A 24,054-nucleotide genomic window follows, 5' to 3' on the forward strand; every position below is an offset into this window, starting at 1 on the left:
ATATTTAACTGTACAATAGATACATCTTCACATCTGATGTTGGTTTTTAGAATTCTCAAGAAATACACATGTCACAATGAAACTACGTATAGATATCTTACACAAACAAAATTGTCTTTTTTTTCCCCCAAAAAAATAGAGAACAGGAAGGCAAAACAGGTCCTGTGGTGGGGGAATACCAGTGGGAGGGAGGAGGTTTTAAGGAAAGAGTGCAGAAGAGTGGATATGGTAAAAATATTATGTACTCATGTATGAAAATGGAAAAATAAGACCTATTAAAACTATTCCAGGAATGAGGGGAGGGGATATAAAAGAGAGTGATGGAGGGAATGAATTTAACTATGATGTAAGAAATTCTATAAATGTCACAGTGTACCCCCAGTACAGTAATTAATAATAAACAAACAAAAATAAAGACTATTATAACAAGTATATAGAATACCAAGGATGTTTGTTTATAGGAACCTTACCTGTAGCTCATTTCCTGTACTTGTCTGTTCTTTCTCGTAAGTTGTCTTAATTTTTTCTGGAGGATGAGGGTGCACTACTGGATTTTGAGCTCAGGATTTCAAGCTTGCTAGGCTGGTGCTCTGCCACTTGAGCCATAAAACCAGCTCTTTTATGCTTTACTTTTCAGATAGGCCTCATGGAGTTTTTTTGCCTGCTACGGGTCATCCTCCTACCTACAGCCTCCTACGTAGTTTGGATCACAGGAGTGCATCACCACATCCAGCTTATTTGTTGAAATGTGGTGTGGCTAACTTTGTGCCCAGGCTGGCCTCAAACAGCTATTCTCCTGGACTCTGCCTCCCGAACAGCTGGAATTACAGGCACAAGCCACTCTGACTAGTTCCTTAAATCTTTTTCAGAAACCAAGGTATATGTCTATAGAATGAGATGCGGCTACTTGTGTCACAGAGAACTGGGAACTTAAGAGAGTATTCTAACAAAGATCTAAAGGCCACTGCTCAATTAGTCTTATATTTGTCTATATTTTCCATTTCATAATTATCTATTCCAGATGGGCTTTAGAGCAAAGAAGACACGTATCTGTCAGTCAATCTTGACTAATTATGAGATATCTTATTTGGCAATATAGAAGAGAAAACACACACATAAATCACTTCGTGAGGCTGAGAAAATTATGTTTGAGAAAGCACTAAATACAATAAATTAAAATCCCTTCCATTAAGTGGACAACATTGCCTTTTAGAGAAACAGGAATATAACCTCCCCTAAAACAAGCGAGAAGAAAACTATGAGACTTCAGAGGAAAGGTAGTTACCCAGTGGTGGCAAAATTCATGCAAGTTAGTGGTAGGAAGTGACAGGAAGAAACTATATCCCTTCCTCCTTCCTCTTCTATCTTTGTAAGACAGAGGTGTTTCACATTGGTACCAGCTACCCATTTGTGCCATCAGTATTTTTGACTATCATACCTTGTAATTAAAAACCTTTAATGGTAGTATAATGTGCCCATAGTTTTAAAAACCCTTAATATGGTATTAAAAGTTCACTATAACTTCGGGCACATTTGCCCAGTTTCTTTTGTAACCACTTTTTTTTTGTCCTCTGTAGCAATCACTACATGTGGAAGTTTAGATCTTGGCAAGTACACTTGACCTTGGAGCTTTGTTCTACTTATCAACTTCATAGAACTAGATACAATATTCCATATAAAGCATTTTGTCAGAGTCTAGTATGTATTAAATACTTAGTAATTATTAAGCACTATTTTAGAACATAAGAGGAGCATCTAACACATAGTTGGTTGGGAGAGAAGGGCCATCATAAAGGCTTATCGGAAGAAATGATATTTAAGTGAAAAGCTGAAGGGTGAATGTCATTTTCAACCTATGCATAAGAGGAAAATGCTTCTAAGAAGAAAATGAGTCAGGTGTGAAAATCCAGAAAAGAAAGAGTAAGAGTTATTTAAGGCAAAAAGTTAGGAATACTGCCATCTCAACCAACAAGCTGAGCACGTGGTACGTGTCTGTGACCCCAGCTCCCCCAGCTCCCCCAGCTCCCCCAGCTCCGTGAGATGTATAAATAGGAGGATGGCGGTCCAGGCTGACCCTGCACAAAAAGCATGAGACCTTATTCAAAAAAGCAAAAAGGGCTAGAGGTGTGGTTCAAGTGGTCGAGTACCTGACTGGCAAGTGAGGCCATGAGTTCAAATCCCAGTACCATTCCCCACCACCACCAAAAAAAGAGAGCAATAGCTAGAGAAGCAATTAAATAGTATTATGCAGGGTTCTTTAAGGCAACATAAAGCCTGTGAAGCAAAGGAGTAACATTCAGAATTCAGGCTCTATATTGGAGAAGGGACTATAGGCCTTAAAAGATGAAGCTAGAATCCAGAAGTCACTAAGAATTTTTTATGTAATTGAATAAAGATATTAATGCCAAGAAACCATTGGCTATAACATTTAAGCATGCAACCGTACACTATGTATCTTTAGAAATCTACTTTTGGTAGTTCAAATACATATGTCACATTTGATTCTTTATAAAATAACAACAACTACAACAAAATTTGGGTGACCCTACCAGTATTCTTCTTCTGGAACTTCATCCAAAGGTGGATTCAGGCAGTAAATATGATAAGCCATATTACACTCATCACACAGAAGCTGCATGTTGGGTTCCTGTTTCTCACCGTATTTATGACAAGAGCATGTATGGCATTTCTTATCTGGATCTCCACCACACAGGTCACATTCAGGGTCATTTTTTCCTATTAAGAACAAAATTACAGCAAGTCTTATGTTAAAATAAATCTTGCATCTTAAATCTTTTCTTACAAAAAAAATTTTTGGAAACACCATATAGCTTTTTTTTTTAAACAACAACAAAAAGGAACTAAAAGGAATAATTAAGTATGAGACTTAAAGAATAATTGCTGAGTCCCACCCTAGACTTACTAAATCAGAGTTTTAGGAATAGGGCCAAGGCATATGCCAGTGAAAAATGGAATAACCAGCAAACATTATCTCACATAATTTCCTAAATGGTGCATACTCAAGGGCAGTGTAGAGAACTCACTGGAGCATCATAGAATACCTTAGAATTTCAAGGGAAACATAATTTCTTGAACAGTTAATAAGTGGGCTAGTTCAGTATTTCTTGTAGCTTATATGTGCCTTTGAAAAAAATTACTGAAATATCAATGGCTTGACGAACCATAAAAAGTATGAGAAACTCAGAACAAGAACTTAGATAGATCCTTAATTCTATCTAAAGAGATTCAAGCTAATACTCTGGGCATTAATTCTTAGATTAGATATATGTTCCGTATTGATAAAGATATAGAGAAACTAGCCATTGTTGGTGAAGATGCCAATTAATAAACATTTGAAAGGCCACTTGACAATACTCAGAAAAACCTATTAGAAGGTATTCCCTCTTCCTACTCTGGTACCTTTAAAACAAATTTGTATGGTGTACAATTTTATACTCCTCCCAAGTTATTCAGATATCAGTAAAAACAATTTCCCTCACATACAACACATGCAGTCTATGCTCAAAAGAAAAATCCATACTTAAAAACTTTCCATCTGCAAATGAAATAGGATGGGCTCCAGGCTTCTCGACCTTGAAGATTTCATCTACAAATATTACCCTGCAGTCATTTAATGTTCCTTCAGAACCCCTGTTTAAAATAGGAAGAAAGGTTAACTTCTACCAAGAAAATCTAAACCTTGTACAAATAATAATGATTAGAAGTCAGTTTGGAAACTCATTGTATTTTGCCCATTTACAAATTGAGATTATAGCAATGCCAATTATTCTGAACTATTGTTTCTAATAGTAGGAAAAGTACAATTATGATTAGTTAGCACTTAAAGTTAGGTGTAACTTTAGGGTAGTATCAAGGAAAAAGAAATTCAGGACTTCATTACTTAGAGAAACTGGAATCTCTAATTCTCTTAGAGAATCTGTCTTGCAAATTTAAAAACTATGCTATCCTGTCCATTAAAATGAAAGACTTATTTACAATAAACACAGTGAATTTCTGAGCAAAAAGATGGCCTCTTTTTTTAAAAAGTCTTCCAAATAGGAAGCCATATTTGTCAGGATTTTAATTTATGCTTATTTGCATGTTTCTTCAAAGTTTCCTATTATGATGGTGGGGTTGTACATTTTTCTTTTTAATTTGTTAACTTTTGTTTTGTATTTCTGAAGATATATTATTAGGTATAAACAAATTTAAGAATCCTAAATCATTTTATGAAGTACTGCTTTTTATCTTAATAATGCATTCTACATCAACATCAAGGCTACTTCTTTTTGGTTAGCATTCTTTGCTTGGAAGACATTTTCTACCCTTTACCCTTTCTTTTAAAATTTTTAATGTCAAATGTAACAAACGTAGAATGGACATTTGTACATAGACAAATGTATATCTTAACCAGTTTGAAGGTGTATATCTCCCTGTAAATCACTAGCCGTGACAGAAGATAGAACTGTCAATTACCTAGAAGTCCTTGACCATGCCTCCTTCCCAACTGACAATTTCTTTATAACCTCTCAAGAGTTATTAGTTATCTTAATTTTCTTGAGCCTCATCACCTGTCTACCTCCCTAAACATATGGTATAATTATGTCTGTATTTTTAAAAGCCTACAATCTATAAATTCTCACACCATCTTTACTTCCTTGCAGTTTCTTAAAGTGCCATAACCATTTGTCCAATAGATTTTCTCACAGTCTGGATTTTGCTACTTGCATTCCCAAAGTATAATTTAAACTGTTTTTGTACTTCCTATAAATTGACAATTGGAGCTGAAGTAAAAGCAGAGAAATCTTGGTTCACTGCCTGTTTTTGTAAATAAACTTTTACTGGAATCTAGCTGTGGGCAACTTGATTGTATATTATCTGTGGCTGGTTTAATGCTATTATGGCCCCCAAAAGCCAAACTATTTACTCTCTGGCTCTTCACAGGGAAGGTGAGAGGACTGTAACCCTTGCATTGAAGGCACTTAATTACATTTAGGTTCAATTTCTTCCAAGACTATTTCATAGGTCTATTTCCATCAGGGAGCATCTATTTAATTATTTATTTTCCTGTCATGACAGTAGCCACTAATGCTCAATGCTTGGATTTCTTAATGCACTGGATCCTAGAAAACACTGGTAATTCTAGTTCTAGCATTTGCTGGGGAAAAAACTATGAGATGCTTTAAAGTAAAACATCTTTCAATTACTTGGTGACCCAGTGGTATAGCTTTTATCACAGGTAGGTAAAATGCTTCTTTGGCATTTTTTAAAAGAATAGTTTTCCAACATCTTCTATAAGTGACTAGTACATTTTTGTATTGCTATGAACTTGTAGATTTAAAGAACTTCTTTTGTTTCAATCTACTATAGCTATTTTCCTTCTCAATATTCAAACTGTCTCATTTGTGGCTAATGGGAGCTTCTAGTTTACTCCCAAATCCTTCTGAAAAAATTTAGCAGTATTTGCAGATTTCCTTGTTATTTATATGACAAGATGTCTCAGGTTCATCTTGTAAATTTTCTGTTCCTGATCTGGAGTACCTAACCCTATTTCTTCTTCTTCTTTTTTTTTTTTTTGGTGAAGAATTCAAAACTCTGGCTTATAAGAGATAGAAAGTAGGGTCAGTGGAGCCAATGAGGATTGTGGTAATGACTATAATGGAGCCCATGGGAACTCTGGGATGATGAAAATGTTCTTGAACACAATGGTGGCACTGATACATCTATTTCTTCATGTTCACAGAAATATACACTTAAAATAAATATAGTCATAGTTTAGTATCTACAGAGGATTGGTCCTAGGATATCCCCTCTAATAGCAGAATCCACAGATGCGCAGATATCCTATATAAAATAAAAAACTTTGAAGTTTTTATTTGCATACAACCTATGAAACATTCTCCTATATATCTTCTTTAGATGACTTACAATGTTTAATATCATTTACATGTTAAGTGAATAGTTGTTATCTGCACTGATTAGGGAACAATGACAAGAAAAATGGTCTACTTATCAGTACAGATGAACTATTTTTTAATATTTTTGATCTGAGGTTGGCTAAATCTGTGGGTGTGGTAATCCCTGCACACAAAGGGTGGAGTATGTTACTGTATGCAAGCTATACCTCAAAAGTGATTTTTAAGCTGGGCATGGCAGTACGTGCCTGAAATCCCAGCACTCTCGAGATTGAGGCAGAAGGATCATGAGTTCCAGGATGGCCTGGGATACAAAGTAAGACCCTGTCTCTTAAAAAAAAAGAAGCTATGGAAATTTATTTTCTGAAGTCTACTCTCTTACCCTGCTGTAAGTGAACCCTGTTTTCCTTGTCTCTATTTTCTTTGTCCTACTCAATTTGGATTCTACTTATTAGTTTCTTCTCAATTTTTAACTCCATGGCAGATGGTAATAAATAATCTAAAGCCAAAGGGCTGGGGGTGTGGATGGAGTGGCAGAGTGCTTGCCTACCAAGTACAAGGCTCCAAGTTCAAACCCCAATACTACCATCCCGCTCAAAAAGAAAAAAGAATTAGAAACAAGCAGGAAGAAATTTCAAGTTCCCTTATTAACGCTCCAGGACAGATTAAATCTCATGTCCTCTATTTGTTTCTTCCTCTGCACCTTCAATACAGGAAAAGATTAAATTTAGCTGAAGATTAATTCTTTCCAAAAGTCTAACAAAACTAATAAACCTCTGGTGAGAATGACCAAAAAGTCACAAACTAAATTCAGAAAGAAAAAGAAATAGCACAATAGACATTGTATGCATTAAAAAAGATGTGGCTAACAAATACCTTAAAATATAGATATAGCAGACAAATTACCAGAAAATTTAACTCTAGGTCAAGAAATGGGGGGAAAAAATGAAGTCATATGATCATTATAGAAACTGAATCAATCATCACAAAACTATCCCATAAAGAAAACAGCCCTATAGGACTTTGCCAAGGAGTTTACCAAACATAAAACACTACCATAAAATAGGAAAAGAATATGTCATTCAGGACAAGTAGATAGGAAAAGTTATACTCAAGTTTTACTAACACAATGCTATAGAAAATACTGACAAACCAAATCTAGGAAAGCAAATATACAAAACGTCTGTATCAAACACTGCAGTTACTAATGAAATTTTGAAAATTCTCTTACAGCAGGAAAAGAAATAATATACCTATCACTACCTCTTTTCAACAATGCACTAAAGAACTCAGCTGGTAAATAGGGAGAAGAGGAAGAAATCAAAACAGACAAAACAAAATTAATTGAAGGATGATATAATAGTACATATTTCAAAACAATCTACATGTAAATTAAAATAAACCTTCTAAAGCTACCCCATCTAAGATTAAAGATTACTTATATTCCTATATGTCAGTACACACAAGACACTAAGAACATGTAAGACCCACCTACAGAATAAAATAGAATGGCCTAGATAGTAAGAGTATGTTTATGATCTCTGGAAATTTCTTAAGCCAGACAGAGAAAGTACACATGAAAGGACAAAAAGTTACTTCAACTTTCCAAACCTTATCTACATTAATATAAAGAAAACTACTATACAAACATCCTACAGAGAAAAGATAGGCCAGAGATAGAAAAGATACTTTTGCCACAGATGACTGAAATGCTAGTCTCCATAATTAGAATTCCTAAAAACCAAGATAGACTACCCAAATAACAACAAAAAATAACAGCAACAAAAAGGCACCAAAGTTTGGAACTTGGTTCTCACAACTTGTCAATTAAACACAAAAATTTTCTCAACTCCTCTAGTTAGGGAAATGCAAATCAAGGACAAAAACAGATACGATTTTATTACAGACTCACTTGATTAGCAGAAACCCACATCTGACAAATTAAGTGTGAATGTGAGTGCAGCACAATGGGAACTCTTGCACTGTTGCAGAAGTTTAACCTGGTACAATCACTTAAATGTTTGGTCCTATTGACTAAAGCTATAGATGCACAGGTTTTGTAACTAGAAATTTCACTCTAGACATGATGAATCCTGGAATAACTAATGCACAAATGTGACAGGGCACAGCTACAAGAATGTCATGGCAGCACTTTTCATAACAACCCTAAACTACCAGCAACAGAATGCGCTTACACCTTAGCCCTAATTATATATCCATTCTTTATTGTGACAGGACTTTTTTTTAATTTTAACTTTAGCCATTGAAAAGGGATTATTTTTATTTTTTCATTTTTCTTTTATTATTCATATGTGCATACAAGGCTTGGTTTATTTCTCCCCCCTGCCCCCACCCCCTATCTTACCACCCACTCCACCCCCTCCTGCTCCCCCCCTCAATACCCAGCAGAAACTATTTTGCCCTTATTTCTAATTTTGTTGTAGAGAGAGTATAAGCAATAATAGGAAGGAACAAGGGGTTTTGCTGGTTGAGATAAAGATAGCTATACAGGGCATTGACTCACATTGATTTCCTGTGCATGGGTGTTACCTTCTAGGTTAATTCTTTTTGATCTAACCTTTTCTCTAGTACCTGGTCCCCTTGAAAAGGGATTATTTTTAAACACTTTTTATTTAGCATGTATTATTTGTACAGGGGGTTTCATTGTGACATTTTCATATATGCTTACATTGTACCTAGGTTAAGTTCAACCCCACCATTATTCTCCTTCACCCCACTCCACCCTACTTAAAATGACTTCAACAGGTTTCAATGTTTGCTCTTCATAGAAGTATATAAAATATATCGACTATATTCACCTTCCTTTATCCTTTCCATTTCTCACTACCACCATTACCTACCCTCTAACAGGACCTGTTTTACATTCCTGTCCTTCATTATTTGGGTGTATATTCATTGTTCAAAGGATGAGTTTCACTATGGTATTTCACCAGTAAATATATTGTACCTTAATCAGTCTAACCCCTCTATTACTCTTCCTTACCCTTTCTCCTGCTACTCCTTACTATTCTACAGCTTTCAGTGCTTTTGTTTTAGGGAAAAATTGTTAATCATGAAAAAACTTTCCATCCTCAAACCACACTAGCTTCTTTTTTGGCTCTTGTGTTCCTAATACTTCTAGTAAAAACTCAAATGATGGGGAACACAAAAATTTGCAGGATAGTGTTTTACTATTAGGATAGCTACCACATAATGAGCCAGTATTTGCCTATCCATTATATCCACCCAGTCTTAGTTCTAATCTCCAAAGTCACAGTACTCCACTCTACCTCATGATCACTTGGGAAAACTTTCTAGCACAGTGAGTATTGTTAGGTCCTATTGCATGCACGTGCTGTTTTATGTTTCCTGCACTCAAGCACATTACAAGGCTCTCTACAGTCAATTTATTTAGTTGCTTTCTCTTTTACTTCATGGTTTGTATCCATATCAGAATTTTAAGTTGTTTGAAGTCTGTAATTGAGCTACAGAAATGCATGAAATGCATATAGAAGATCATTTAAACATTATTTATAATAAAGAGAAAGTTTAAGAGATTATCTTTTAAAAATTGTAAATTAGTGATTATTCAGCCAATAAACTATTCAGAAGAAGCAGACAGGTGGTAATAATTTGCCAGGTATAAGAGCTAACTGTGAAACAATGTCTAGTGCTTTTATCACCTAAGAGAATTTCTTAAAGAACTAGCAAGATAAACATGTGAGTGATTTGGTATTTCAGATGACTTTTTGCATTTTGAATTCTCTTCATTAAGTTACAGATAGCTATTGCTATTGCTGCTGCTCTTATATCAACATAGCTACTAAAATGATTTTCTGTGTGTGTATATATATGTTATCATATATATTATATGCAATATATACCATTATTTATATTATTATGTATACATATTAGTGAAAATGCTAGTGAAGTTTATTAGGAAAGGAACATTCTTTCAAAAGAGTGAGAGCAGATCATCTCTAGAGTGAGAAGGAGAATGAAGATTTGTGTATTACTTTGTTTCATCTTTAACATTCCTGTGATAAATGTAAGGATTTCTCTAAGATACTCAGATATTACCAAGATTCTCCCAAACATTTCTAACCCTACAGAAAACAAAGATTTAAGCCATTCTTAATAAAATTTGTAAAAATATTCTTCCAGAATATGAAACTTTCCTTCTTTCATAAACTCCATCTTTTTAAATCAGAAACATGTGTTTTATATCTAAAAATTTTATTCCTGAATTCAATAACTAAAGTCAGTGAAGAGAATCCTACCCCAGGAAAATTTTCACACGAAGTTCTTTTTTGGTCCTTGAGATTGTCTTCAATGTGGTAATTTCTGCATCATACGAAAATCCTCTTTTTCCTGGATTTTCTTCATTGAAATTAACCATTAGTGTATCACTGACATTTAGTTCATTCCATTTCAAAATAGTTCTAGCTCGTGGTCGAAGATCCTTCACATTCATTTCTAGTGTACCACTTTCTGGGTATCTGAGGAAAGAGAAAGGATGACACAACACAGCTTATAATCAATGCCAAAGATGACTAAAATTATATGCAACATATAGAAAAATCTAATTTTCAGAGCTGGTAATTTGGGAGAAAAAGTAAAAGAGATTTCAAGGTCCTTAAATAGAGATGTGGATCATGTTGGATTCTTACCTGTACCATGATAGTAACGGGTTGGTTACTGTAAGTGTGAACATGAACCCTCTCCCCACCCCCACTAGACCTTGGAGATGTGACTCTCTTTGTGGTTTACAGAATGGCAGGAAAAGTGTACATTCTGTGTTCAAAGACCAACCACCGGCTGGCTATGATGACACATACCTGTAATCCTAGCTACTCAGGAGGTGGAGGCAGGAGGAGGACTGTGAGTTTGAAGCCAGGGCACATACCAGCACCATCTGGAGATGTACTAGAAATGTACATTCGAAGGCTCCACTTTGGGCCTGAGTCAGAAACTCTAGAAATGAAGTCCAGTAATCTACTTTTACAAATGCTGTCAGTGATTCAAACGTATGTTCAAGTTTGAAAACCTCCCGTTCAACAGGAACATGAGAATAGTTAAATATTATACCCTAGTATGATAGCATTTAACAAGACAAGAACCAAGGGGAGAAAACTCTTGATCAACGAGAGTGCACTGCTCAAAATGAAAATGGGCTTGAAGCTGGAAAGCCGCACCAGTAGCTAGTTTTGGTTCTTCCAAATCAAATGAGGACTATGCAACCCTAGAACTCTCACAATACACTTAACTCATTTAGAATAAATAGATATGAATCCTGTATGGGATTTTAAATTACCCAATTTAATCAAGTAGCTAAGTTTTTGTTAATTTGGGAAGGGGGAAATTTCAAGACAGGCAGAGGGCCTCAGAGACTATTTGATCCACTTAACCCATCAGTGTCTTAATTTCCTTTAACAAAGCTTCCAAACAATCAGCCTCTGCTCAAACAGTAAGCACTGGGGACATTTTTAACCTTAAGGAAAGCCATTCTGTCTTCATACAGTTCTGATATAGGGAAGAGAAGATACCCAATAGTGGATCAAAGATAAACTTTAAGAATTTATTGAGTTCCATCCATGAAGGTATCTATATATGTGCTCTACGACAGACCTAATATTTGGCAATCTAAATGTCCCTGACACCTTCAAACATCTTCTCTAATCAAAACATTGTTTTTAGTGAAGTTCCTTCATCTCACACGACCAGATTTTGAACCTCTTTATTATCCTTGTGTCTTCACACAAAATACATCCTGTTTTCAGCCTGCCTAGGTTTAGATTCCTGATTTACTGTGTATCCTTGGAAAAGTTATTAAACCTCTGCGACTATTTCTCATCTGTAATTCTTACCTAATGGTAACTAGCCCTCATATAGTGGTATTAAGAGCTAAAACTGGAAGAGTTTTGAAGTGCTTAAAACAGTACCGGGTAAAGTAAGTATCAGTTATTAGTATTTTGTCACTATTAAATAGAAATAATTCTAGTTGACAAATATAAAGTCGTGTTCATGGTTCTACTCTTCTTCCTCTATTTCAATCCTACTTTAATGGTCAAACCTAGAAGTCTCCAGGCCAACATTTGGTGTTTAAAAACCAATTTATAGACAATTATTGTTTCATGACTTGGTCAAAAAAGCAGCCAACATTTTTCTCAACCTACAAAATGAAGAGGTTAAAACAGATTTTAAACCTTTTCTAATGATAAAGTTGTGAATTCAACTTCAGCCTCAATATTCTTAAGGCCATGTGAGACAGAAAACTATTTTAGATGTAATTCTTTTTCAGCTGTAATGTGAAAGTTACGTTTTGACATCGTGACATTGTAATTATTCTGTACAGTTTTAAAATGACATAGTTAAAAAGCATGCTTCAATAGCAAAAATGTCTCCATTTTCCAAAATTTGTCAAAAATTAGATACTCAGAATGGAAATAGAGAACATGAACAAAGTTTTATGGTTCCTTTATTTATATTGGGTGTATGTGTTTTTGTTTAAGACAGGGATTCCCTGCGGGTGAACTCGCTATGTAGCCCAGACTGACCTTCTGCCTCTGCCTCTCAAGTGCTGGAATTACAGGCATGCACCAGCTCCTCTAGGTGTATTTTTAAAGAGACAATCAAGGAACTCTGAACATTGACTACTTACTTGATAATAAGAATCATGGGACTTTATAGGATTTGTTATTATGCTTTATGTATCCGGGTTCCTAAAACCATCCCCAGGTAAAATGATTCATTAGAACTCACAGGACTTCTTACACCATGGCAGATAGCTATAACTATTGCTACCGTTTACTATAGCCAAAGGGAAAATCAAAAATCAAAGGCAAAGGACCAAAATCAAAAGTGACTAGAGGAAACTAAACACAAGCTCTAAAGTCCTGTCCCACTAAGACATTTCCTCCAATCACAACTTGTGATAACATACAAAATATGGTTACCAGGATAGCTCAGCAAAATTCTCAGTTATTAGGGGCTAGTCACATAGGTACTCACATATGCCTAGCATATACCAAAAGTCCAGCTCCCAAAAGCAGATGTTCACATAAACCATCATGAAAACAGTCCTAAAATCTAAGTTCCCAAACATCAATCAAAGGCCAACTAACTAAGCAGACCTTTTGAAGAATAATATCCTCAGATCTAATGTCAACTCTTTTCTGCAAATTCTTTAAAAAGAATCCTTTTACCTATTTTGTCAGTTGGATGGGGAAGCAGAAGTTAAGATGAAGGTAACACCTATGAAAGATAGGAGAAGAACCAGAACTACGCAATAGGGCCCTTAGACCATGATTCTGGTCAGTTGTGTTGAACAGAAAGGAAGGAGTGTCTGGCAAAAAGTGTCCCAGAATGTGGTACACCTCTGTGGTACAAGTTTTGGCCAACCCAATATTGAGCTCAGTTGTGGAGATTAACCACAGAGTCCCACAATGGGGCAGAAATTGCCAGGCCCTATAAGTCTTGTCACACTTAGTCTGTATGAGAGACACCAGGAAAGAATATAAACCATGGCTCAAATACTTCAGATCTCAAAAGTGCTATTTTTTAATGTTATTAGCTAAGTCAACTCCTTACAGCTGGTCAAATAATTTTTTGAAGGGAGAGTCAAGCAGCATACCCACCAAGGTCACTATAGTCACATTTTTTATATATATATATATATAAGGCCATTTATGACAAATGATGTAAGGTCTGAGATTCTCTTCAGCATAATCCAGTGATGGTCAGAGATGCTGGTACAAATAATACAAAATTGGCCATGAGTTGATAATGGTTGAAGTTAAGTGATGGATTCATTATATTGTTTTCTCAACTTCTGCATGTGTCTAAAACTTTCTATAATAAAAACAAAATAAAAATGCTGCAAGTTAAAATCCAAAAACTAGCTAAACACCAAAGGATTGCTCCAAATTCTTTTTGTCCCATTATCAATACAAAATTCGAAAGGTTAGTACCCAAGGCTCATAATAAAGATGAGCAGCCTCCTGCTCCAAGTCCACTGTGCCCCTTACTTCTGCTCCCCAGAGACAACCACTTTCAATTCCTTGCTATTTCTTAATTAAATCTGTATTTTTAAATAACATGCTTATACTGTATTTTTTAACTGCTACTCTACCCGTATCCCATATCCAGTTCACTTGCCTCCAAATCTTCTTCCTTATGATTACTAACACTTAAAAGAAAATTACAACAACCCTTATAACAGAAGTAGGAGCCATTTTATCCTAATATTGCAGATAAAGCACTGAAGTTAAAAAACTTAGACATATTTCAAACTGACCATCTGACTCTAGGCTCCATAATTTTAAAAAGGGTTTACAAACTTTCTTGCTCTTTAGCATATTATATAAACTATATCATGTAATGTTTTTAAAACATAGTGACTAGACAATATTCATAGCTAAGTAGTGAGAACACTTTAATTAATTTCCTTCAGAGTTTTGTATTCCATGTACATTGAAGACAAGGGTTCCAACACATGAAACCTTTCCATGATACACACAAACCATATTTAAACCACAGAAGGTGGGAACACAGAATTCCATGCAAAGCTAGTAAGAAAAATGTTTTATTAAGTTTCTGGTGTTCTTAAAATCAAGAACGAAAACCTGTAAGCAGCTGTACTCAAGAGAAAGATTATTCAAGTATAGACAGCTACTAACAAAACATTCTCTTTCCCATGCAATTTAATGTAAAGGTGAAGCTACCTCAAATTAGTCCAAGTAGCTGATGTTTTCCAGCATTTGCACTGAGGAGAACTGACTGTACTGACTGTATGAAACATTTTGGGAGAGTGGAAACTTGAACAACTTCTAAAACAGGGCTTAAGGTAAATAAGGACACCATTCATCTGCAGGCAAGTTCCAGTTCACAAAATATTTAATGTCATACCATATGCAAAAAAGAAAGCATTTCTTACTCAAAAAGATAACATTATGAAGTTTCACACCTTGAATTTAGATCTTACATACAATTGTGAATAACTTACTTAAAACTGCTTGCTCTGAGGTGTTACATATTACATGGAAATAAATCTCATTTTTGAACATAGAAAAATGGTGAATATCTGTTTTGATAATAATGGATACAATAAAATTAGGTTAAAAACACCAATGTCAAAAAATAGGATACTCCCAAGTATTACCTAAGAATACTTATCAAAATAACATTAATTATTAAGTAAAATCAGCAGTTTGATTTTATTGCTAGGTATTTTTCAAAGTTATAAAAAACAAATACCAAGTAGATATTTACAGGAGGAAATTAAGGTTGAAAGATTCTTTAATAACGAAAACCTTAGCAATGAAGACCTAAAATTCAAACCAAATTCTCAATCTAGTACCTAAACTATATAGCCTGTAAGCGAATCACTGCTCTATATACTTATTAGGCCCCTGGTATACCTATTTGAAAAACAGATTCCTGGGCCCTACCCAAGGCCCACCTAAGGTAGTGGCAGGGAGGGATCCCCTCAGGAATCTGCATCCTAAACACCTTACCTGGGTAAATCTGCAGTGTTTCTGACCATCACTGAGAAACACTAATGTAAAAGGATGATGCATCAATTTGAAAAGTCAAAATCAATTGATATCTGCAAAGTCATTCTTCTAAGTACTAAGTGATCTTATAACACACGTAAGAGCAATGGTAAGGTCACGTGTATGTCTAACTTCTTCCATTCTCCTTTTGATTATCATCTATTTGGAACCCTGCAAGTCATAGAAGGTTAAAGGAAATATTTGAAGTCTTTAGTAAGCACATCGGTAACAAACAAAAAGCAACATGGTACACTGGTCACTGCACCAGGTTTCTGAGATTAAACTCTTCGTTCTAGCTCCCAACACTCAAAATCAACATGACATCAACATCAAGAAAATTCTACTCTCCCATCAAAATCCAGAAATCATTTCATTTAATATCACTCAGAACACTTTTGGGATTTCTTTGGAAATAGATCACGACATCAATACACTCAAGACAATCAGTTTTATTACTTTATAGAAAAGTTACTTCCATCTAAAAATACCACTTGATTTTATTCACAATTGGCTCACTGACTTCTATTTGTAATAGCCATAATTAAGACTACTCAGCCTATACTACAGGAGAATAGACTCAAAAATCTTTAAAAAGTGGTGGTACATGCCTGTAATCCCAGCTACTCAGGAGGCAGAAGCAAAAGGATTGGGACTTGGAGGCCAACCCCAGCAATGTTAGTGAGACCTTATCAAAAAAGCAAAACAAAACAAAAGAGCTGAGTCATGGCCTAAGTGGCAAAGCACTTGCCTAGCCAGCTGAAGGCCTTAAGTTCAAACCCTAATACCACAAAACAAATAAACACAAAATAGAAAAGAGAAAAAAAAAAGAGACAAAAGGGCTGGAGGCATAGCTCAAGTGGAGCCTGAGCTCCACTTGAGAGCACCTGATTAGCAAGGGAGAGACCCTGGGTTCAATCCCCACACTCCAAAAACAAAACAAACCACCACCAAACCAAACCAAACAAACAACAAAAACAAAATCTACAGAACACTGGGAGCAATGGGTAAACCCTCATTCAATTCCTCCTTAACAATATTTTTATACTTTGCCTGTTATAACCCAATCCTAATGCAATAAAATTATTCATCAAAGAATTGCTATGACCACCACCATCATCCACTGCTTTTTTTAAACTTTTTTTTTTTTGGTGGCACTGGGGCTTGAATTCAGGGCCTGCTGCTTTCTAGGCAGGCATTCTACCCCTTAAGCAGCATCCCAGGACCCCTTCATTCTTTTAGTTAACTGTTGCACCTGCATTATCCCCCACACTTGCTATATGATTCCACTACCAGTACCTCAACCCCTAATCAATATAAACATGAGAATTCTATTCATCCTGGTTAAATCTAAACTTGCTGCTTATTCCCTGCTAAAGATAAGCATCAGGACTAGAGGTGTGGCTCAAGTGGTAGAGCACCTGCTTTGCAAGTGTGGAGTCCTGAGTTTGAACCTCAGTCCCACCAAAAAAAAGAAAAGAGAGAGAGAAAAAAAAGATAAGCATCAAATTCAAAATAGGCATTGATAAGAATACTTTGGGCCACAATACAAACAATAACATATAAAGTAATCCTAGCTATTATTCTACTTTTATTAACAAATGGATCTTTTACTCCATCAGCACTTATTTCCACTTCAGCACACATATGATTATGTAAGACCATCATAATCACTAGCAATGAATGATATGACTTATTTCAATACTAGCAGAAACTGACTAATACTTTATAGAAGAAGAATCAGATGTGTCTCAGACTTTAGTGTCAAATATACCTCAGGCCCATTCATTCTGTTCTTCATAATTCATATGATAAATGCTTTAACAATAATCCTTTTAAGAGCATTTCATAATCCCCACATGCCATACAACTAATTTTACTATCAAAACCCTCTGTTTGACTGCTTCATTCCTATGAACTCCAAGTTTCCTACCCCTGATTTCAGTATGGCCAATTTATACATTTATTATAAAAACTATATCCTAAACACAAGTCCTATGCATATGACACATCTCTATACCCATTATTATATCAAGTATCCCTCCTCAAACATAATAATTATGTCTGATAAAAAGTTACTTTCATAGTTTTAATGTAATCGAGGTATGACATACACAACCCCTCTTATTTCTAGAATTATAGGAATCTTCATGCTATAGAGTGACAGTGGCTCACCCCTACAATCCTAGCTCTTGGGAGGCAAAGATCAGGAGGATCAAGGTCAAAAGTCAGCCCAGGCAAATAGTTCATGAGTTCCTATCTCAAAAAAACCATCATAATAAAGGACTAGCGGAGTGGCTCAAGTGGTAGAGCACCTGCCTAGCAAGTGTGAGGCCCTGAGTTCAAACCCCAGTACCACAAAAAGAAAAAAAAAATTCATGCTACTTAAGATGCCATATTCCACAAGGTCAGCTAAATAGGGTGGAGGGCCCATACCCTGAAAATACTGTTTGATATCCTTTCCTTACTAACTAACCACCATTAACCTAGCGAATCTCCTCTCAGGTACTATATTCATAATACTTAGTTCACAATGATTATTAATTTGAGGAGATTTAGAAATAAGCATACTACTCCCATCCTAATTACAAAGAAAACCCCCACTCTACAGAAGTTGTCATTAAATATTTTTCAATACAAACAACAGCATCAGTAATTCTAATAATTGCTATTATCACAAATATGCTTCATTCAGGATAATGGACTATTAATAACCATTACTCTTAAGTATCACTTATAATAACCCTAGCAGTGCTTATAAAGTTACAACAAGCCCCATTCCACTTTTGAATACCAGAATACAAGGAATCCCACTTACATCAGGAATAATCCCATTACATGATAGAATTTAATGCACATCAATTCTATTTTAAATCTCAACACCAATCAACCTAAGTGTAATCTATCCTAGAAAGTGGTATAAGAGGACTTAACTAGACTCACTTATGATGGAGTTTAGCCTATTCATCAATTGCCCATACAGGATGAATAGCTATCATCATGTACAATCCATCAGTAATAACTCTGAATCTATTAATCCATATTATAGTTACAATATTTAACTTAAATTCTAACACAACATTATGACTGCTTCATACATGATATAAAAAACTAATAATAATCTCCATAATTCTTATCACTCTTATCCCTAGGAGGCCTACCACCAATCAATCACAGGCTATCTACCTAAATGATTATTATTTAAGAAACAACAGAAAATAACATTTACTCTACATCCACTAACAGTATTCTCATCTACTAACAACATAAAAAGTGACCACTTGAAAGCATAAAACAAATATTCTGCATATCATCACTAATAGTATTATTGACCTTTTTGCTCCCCTAGACTCCATAATATGAACAATGGACTTGGAATTTAGGTTAGGAAGACCAAGGGTCTTCAACTAAGCAAGTGCTTATATTTAATTTCTGAACTAAGGACTGCAAAACTATGTTACATCTACTGAGTACAAATCTAATGATAGCTATTATTATAAAACACCTCAATTAAGCTAAATCCTTACAAACTGATGGGGTTTTATTCTATGAAAATTTAGTTAACAGGTAAATATCCTAATCAACTGGCTTCACTCAAGCCATCCCACCATCAAGGAAAACAAAACAGGAGAAGCCCAAGCTTCTCTATAACATTTGCTGTATGAGCTCTTAATTACATCCCAGTGTAAGTTATCCCCAAAGTAACCATTACTTTGACATTTCCATTTTATCTCAATCCTACAGTAAAACTTTGACACTGTAATAAAAGCAACAGTTTAACACATTTAGTTAAAAAAAAACTTTTCAAATACTAATAAATTGTTGGTCTTCCCTACAGAAAAATGCATAAGTAAAGAACCTCTGGTTTATGGTATTTGTTCTGCAAAAACATCCTAACTAGAGATTAACACAGAAAAAAATTTAAAGTTATGTGAACAACCCTATATACAACAGACACTGTTAATATAAGGTATTATAAACAGGTATAGATAATACCTCTTTATAAGCATGCTTCTCCCAAAACGAGAGGCAGTTCTGGTTGCAAACGTGCTTTTTCTGAATCCAAATCTACCACCTACTAATACTGGGCAGGATGCTTAACCTCTCTAAACCTCAGTTATTCCCACTTCACACATAAAACAGTACTTCACTGAGTTTTAAAGTAAGAATTACATGAGAAAATCCAGTAAAGCATTTGTGCACTATTAGACACATGGGTTATTTTAACAGAATTACTAGATTAAGCTACTATAATTTGGGCATCACTATGAAAAGACTTAGCAGTCATTTTCCCACATTTAAAAAAGGCAACTTTGCCTACTTACAATTATGCATTCTTCAGATATAATACAGAAATATATTAACTCTCATGAGAATTTTCCTCTTTTACATACATACTACCTTGTTCAAATTATCAGATGTTTTCTAGTTTTCCTCTTAGAAATCAGATAAAATTTATAAATTAAGACCTCTATATTAGACACTAAATTTAAAGCAATAAAAAAAAGCAGGCCAATAATAAAATAGTTTTCTTAAATTTACCTCTTTAATTGGCCTACAGGACTGACTAAAGGTACACACGTTAAATCCTTGGTAGAAGAAGTTAAACACAATGTGTAGTGAGTAATATGGTAACTGTGCCCTAAGAATTAAACATGGACCATATGACTGAGAACCTTCTGTCAATATTTCTCTAGAGGGCAGGGCACAGTGGTACACATCTTTAATTTTAGCACTTGGGAGGCTGAGGTAGGAAGATTGGAGAGTTCCAGGCTTGAACAGAGACTGAGCTGCTTCAGCTAATGACACCATTTCAAAGAGAAGCATTTTACAATCAGGAGAATTTGAGACATAGTTCAACCCTAGTTTAACTTCAGAAAGTTAAAAGGACTGACTGCTATATTTAAGAGCCCAACTTAAAAAGGAAAACCATAACTAGACCTCAGAATATTCAACTACCATTTTCCCTACTCAAGAATTTAATAAATTTCCCATAAGCACATTATGAACATTACTTTCTATGCAAACTTAATATGGGTAAATACTGCATAACAGAGAAATCGTCCCTCATATAAAGTCATCTCTACCATTCATCTCCACCATTTAGCTTGAACAAAATATCTCCTTTAGAAAAGCCTTTGAGTTCTAATAATTTTGTCTATATGGAAACAAAATAGAAATAAAAATTAATTAAGGACAGGAGGTATGGCTCAAGTGGTAGAGTGTCTGCCTAGTAAGTGTAAAGTCCATAGTTCAAACCCCAGTACCATTACCAAAAAAAGAAAAACAGGAACATTCAAGGAAGCTATAAAAGTAAACAAGTATAAGCTTACCAAAATGAAATAAGGGAAAATTTTGTGTTTTCTCCCTTATACTTAATGATTTATAATAGCTTATAGTACTTTAACATTTGCTTACATTTTTTTGGCGGTACTAGAGCTTGAACTCAGAGCCTCATGCTTGCTAGGCAGGTATTCTACCACTTGAGCCATGCCCCTGTCCTGTCATTTGCTTATTTAATCATACTCCTTTTTTAAATCACAAAATACCATTAAAAGTTTTCATTCAGGTTTAGTCTGTTCCTAGTAATCAGGGCTTTGTAGAGTTGGGAAGAGAAGTAGCACTCCTCACAGCCAAAAATTATGTATGCCCACTTGAGTGTGCTTTTAAAACCTATTTAAATATTTCTTTGAACCCAGGTACCAGTGGCTCATGCCTGTAATTCTAGCTACTCAGAAGGCAGAGATCAGGAAGACAGCAGCTCAAAGCCAGCCCCAGGCACAAAACAGGGCTGGTAGAGTGGCTCCAGTGTTAAAGCACCTGCCTTGCAAGCATGAGGCCCTTAGTTCAAACCCCAGTACCACCAAAAAAAAAATCTCTTGGAATCTAGATCTCTGGAGCAGTAATTTCTCTTCAAATACTAACCATGTTGGCTGAGTTCTAATAAAACAAGGGCAATAATAGATGAGTGATATAATAGCAATAAAAAAAATCCCCCCCAAATCTACACTGGACCAGATATTTGATGTTAACTTCATATTTGCTTGATATTTTCGGCAGTAAGATGCAAATCATAGAGTTGACAACCTAGATAGAGAAAATATATATTCATAAGATAAACAAACTATATTTTTTCACAAGAAGCCTTCAACAATTCAGCTAATGTTCATGAAGGAACTGATAGAAAAGAGAATTTACTAACAGCAAAAATTAAAAACATCTCAAACCTTTTATAATAGCCTCCTTTTCCTAAAGTCAGTGCAGTATCTATAATTTTGAGAGGAAAACGAAGATAGACTAAGGAAATTATTTCATTTATATTTTAGAACAATGTCCACTACTGTATCTTAAAATTTCTTAGTTTGTTTTTTGAAACTCCTCTACCTAATAAACATCACTAAGCCTGAAATGCCTATCATTCCCCACAGACTAAAAATTGTTTTTAACTCTGATCTGAATAGAGTGGGAATTGAAGATGAAAAAGAATACTTATTTATCTTGATCTGATTCTGAAAGCAATTTTGTTTTAATGGAGGCTCGTTTCAAAGCCTAAGAAGTCATATGGCTTGGTAATAATTATCTATTGTATACTGTAAAAATTGCTCTTAAAATCCCTATAATTGCTCCTATAATCCCAGCATTTGGGAAGGTGAGGCAGGAGGGTCACTTGAGCATAGAAGTTTAAGACCAGCCTAGGCCACACAGCAAGAGAGCATCTCAAATAATTAACAACGAACAGCTCCATTTTAAATTGACAAGCACCGCATGTCCTCCAAGTGTTCCAGAGGCAGGTTCTTGATCCTGCCCATGATACTTGCCTCATCTTTGCTAAATTACAGCTTGTTCAGGCGACATTGCTACACTCAAAGAGATCTGTAGATCTGATTATACACAGATGTGACAAACAGGCAAATTGCTTACAACTTACTTAGAAGGAGGGTCAAGTTTAAGGCCAGGTTGGGCAAAAAGTATGACAGACCCCATGTCAACCAACAGCTGGGTGTGGTGGAATGCCTGTTATCCCAGCTATGTGGGGATGCACAAATAGGAGGATGGCAGTCCAGGTTACTGTGGGCATAAAGTGAGACCCTATCTCAAAAATAACCAACATGAAAAGGGCTGGCAGAGTGGCTCAAGTGGTAGAGTGGCTGCCTAGCGAGCGCAAGAACTTGAGTTCAACCCCCCAGTACTGCAAAAAAAAATAAAAAAGAGATAGCTCCCCTCTCTCTCTTCAATGCATCTTTCATTCAAAGACATGTTTAATGATTAAAATCAATAGGTAGTTTATCATACTTTTAAATTCATTTTTCTAATGACCATGGAGAATGAAACAAACTTATTATCACATCCATATCAGGTCATAAAGATTCTTTCTAGGTGCTTATGTTATGCTAGCCTTTTGTTATTCAGGAGCTCAATTAGTTTATATACAGTATTTTATGCAGTTCTTTTATCTTGTTTTTTTAAGTTTCTTTTTTCTTTTTTGGAGGTACTGGAGTTTGAACTCAGAGCCTTGTGCTTGCTAGGCTGGCACTCTACCACTTGAGCAACATCTCCAGCCCAATTCTTTTATCTTTTGACATGTGAATAACATTTACTTACCAGTAAGCTTCTGTTATCTTTTATTTTGCAAAGAAAGTTCTGCTATTATATCTTTAGGTTGCCAGCACTGAAACATTTGTCATATAAGAGTATTTTAGACTTCATATGCATGTTGGATTTAGGCTCCATTTTATTAACACTCATTCTAATCAAGAAAAGTTTCTCTAAGCTCAAGGCCCTGAGTTCAAACCCCAGTACTACCCCTTCCAACTCCCCCAAAAAAGAAAATTTTCTCCAATAAAAAATAGCCAAATAAATGTTTTTTTTTTTCATTTTTCTTTTATTATTCATATGTGCATACAAGGCTTGGTTTATTTCTCCCCCCTGACCCCACCCCCTCCCTTACCACCCACTCCACCCCCTCCCGCTCCCTCCCTCAATACCCAGCAGAAACTATTTTGCCCTTATCTCTAATTTTGTTGTAGAGAGAGTATAAGCAATAATAGGAAGGAACAAGGGGTTTTGCTGGTTGAGATAAGGATAGCTATACAGGGCATTGACTCACATTGATTTCCTGTGCGTGGGTGTTACCTTCTAGGTTAATTCTTTTTAATCTAACCTTTTCTCTAGTTCCTTGTCCCCTTTTCCTATTGGCCTCCCTTGCTTTAAGGTATCTGCTTTAGTTTCTCTGCATTAAGGGCAACAAATGCTAGCTAGTTTTTTAGGTGTCTTACCTATCCTCACCCCTCCCTTGTGTGCTCTCGCTTTTATCATGTGCTCATAGTCCAATCCCCTTGTTGTGTTTGCCCTTGATCTAATGTCCACATATGAGGGAGAACATACGATTTTTGGTCTTTTGAGCCAGGCTAACCTCACTCAGAATGATGTTCTCCAATTCCATCCATTTACCAGCGAATGATAACATTTCGTTCTTCTTCATGGCTGCATAAAATTCCATTGTGTATAGATACCACATTTTCTTAATCCATTCGTCAGTGCTGGGGCATCTTTAGCCAAATAAATGTTAATGCTGTGTTTTGTGGTCT

The 24,054-nt window shown here is 35.4% G+C and overlaps 1 protein-coding gene across 1 annotated transcript in view; it reads right to left on the minus strand.

The window, feature by feature from the left end:
• The window catches only part of LOC109677642 (E3 ubiquitin-protein ligase UHRF2-like), a 98,250-nt gene that overhangs the window by 50,431 nt on the left and 23,765 nt on the right, over positions 1 to 24,054 (minus strand). The window contains 3 exon segments of the mRNA XM_074052186.1: positions 2,550 to 2,736; positions 3,542 to 3,651; positions 10,196 to 10,414. Coding sequence (XP_073908287.1) covers positions 2,550 to 2,736; positions 3,542 to 3,651; positions 10,196 to 10,414 — 516 coding nt within the window.

The sequence above is a fragment of the Castor canadensis genome, chromosome 13 (genome assembly GCF_047511655.1).
Source record: "Castor canadensis chromosome 13, mCasCan1.hap1v2, whole genome shotgun sequence".
Taxonomy (NCBI): domain Eukaryota; kingdom Metazoa; phylum Chordata; class Mammalia; order Rodentia; family Castoridae; genus Castor; species Castor canadensis.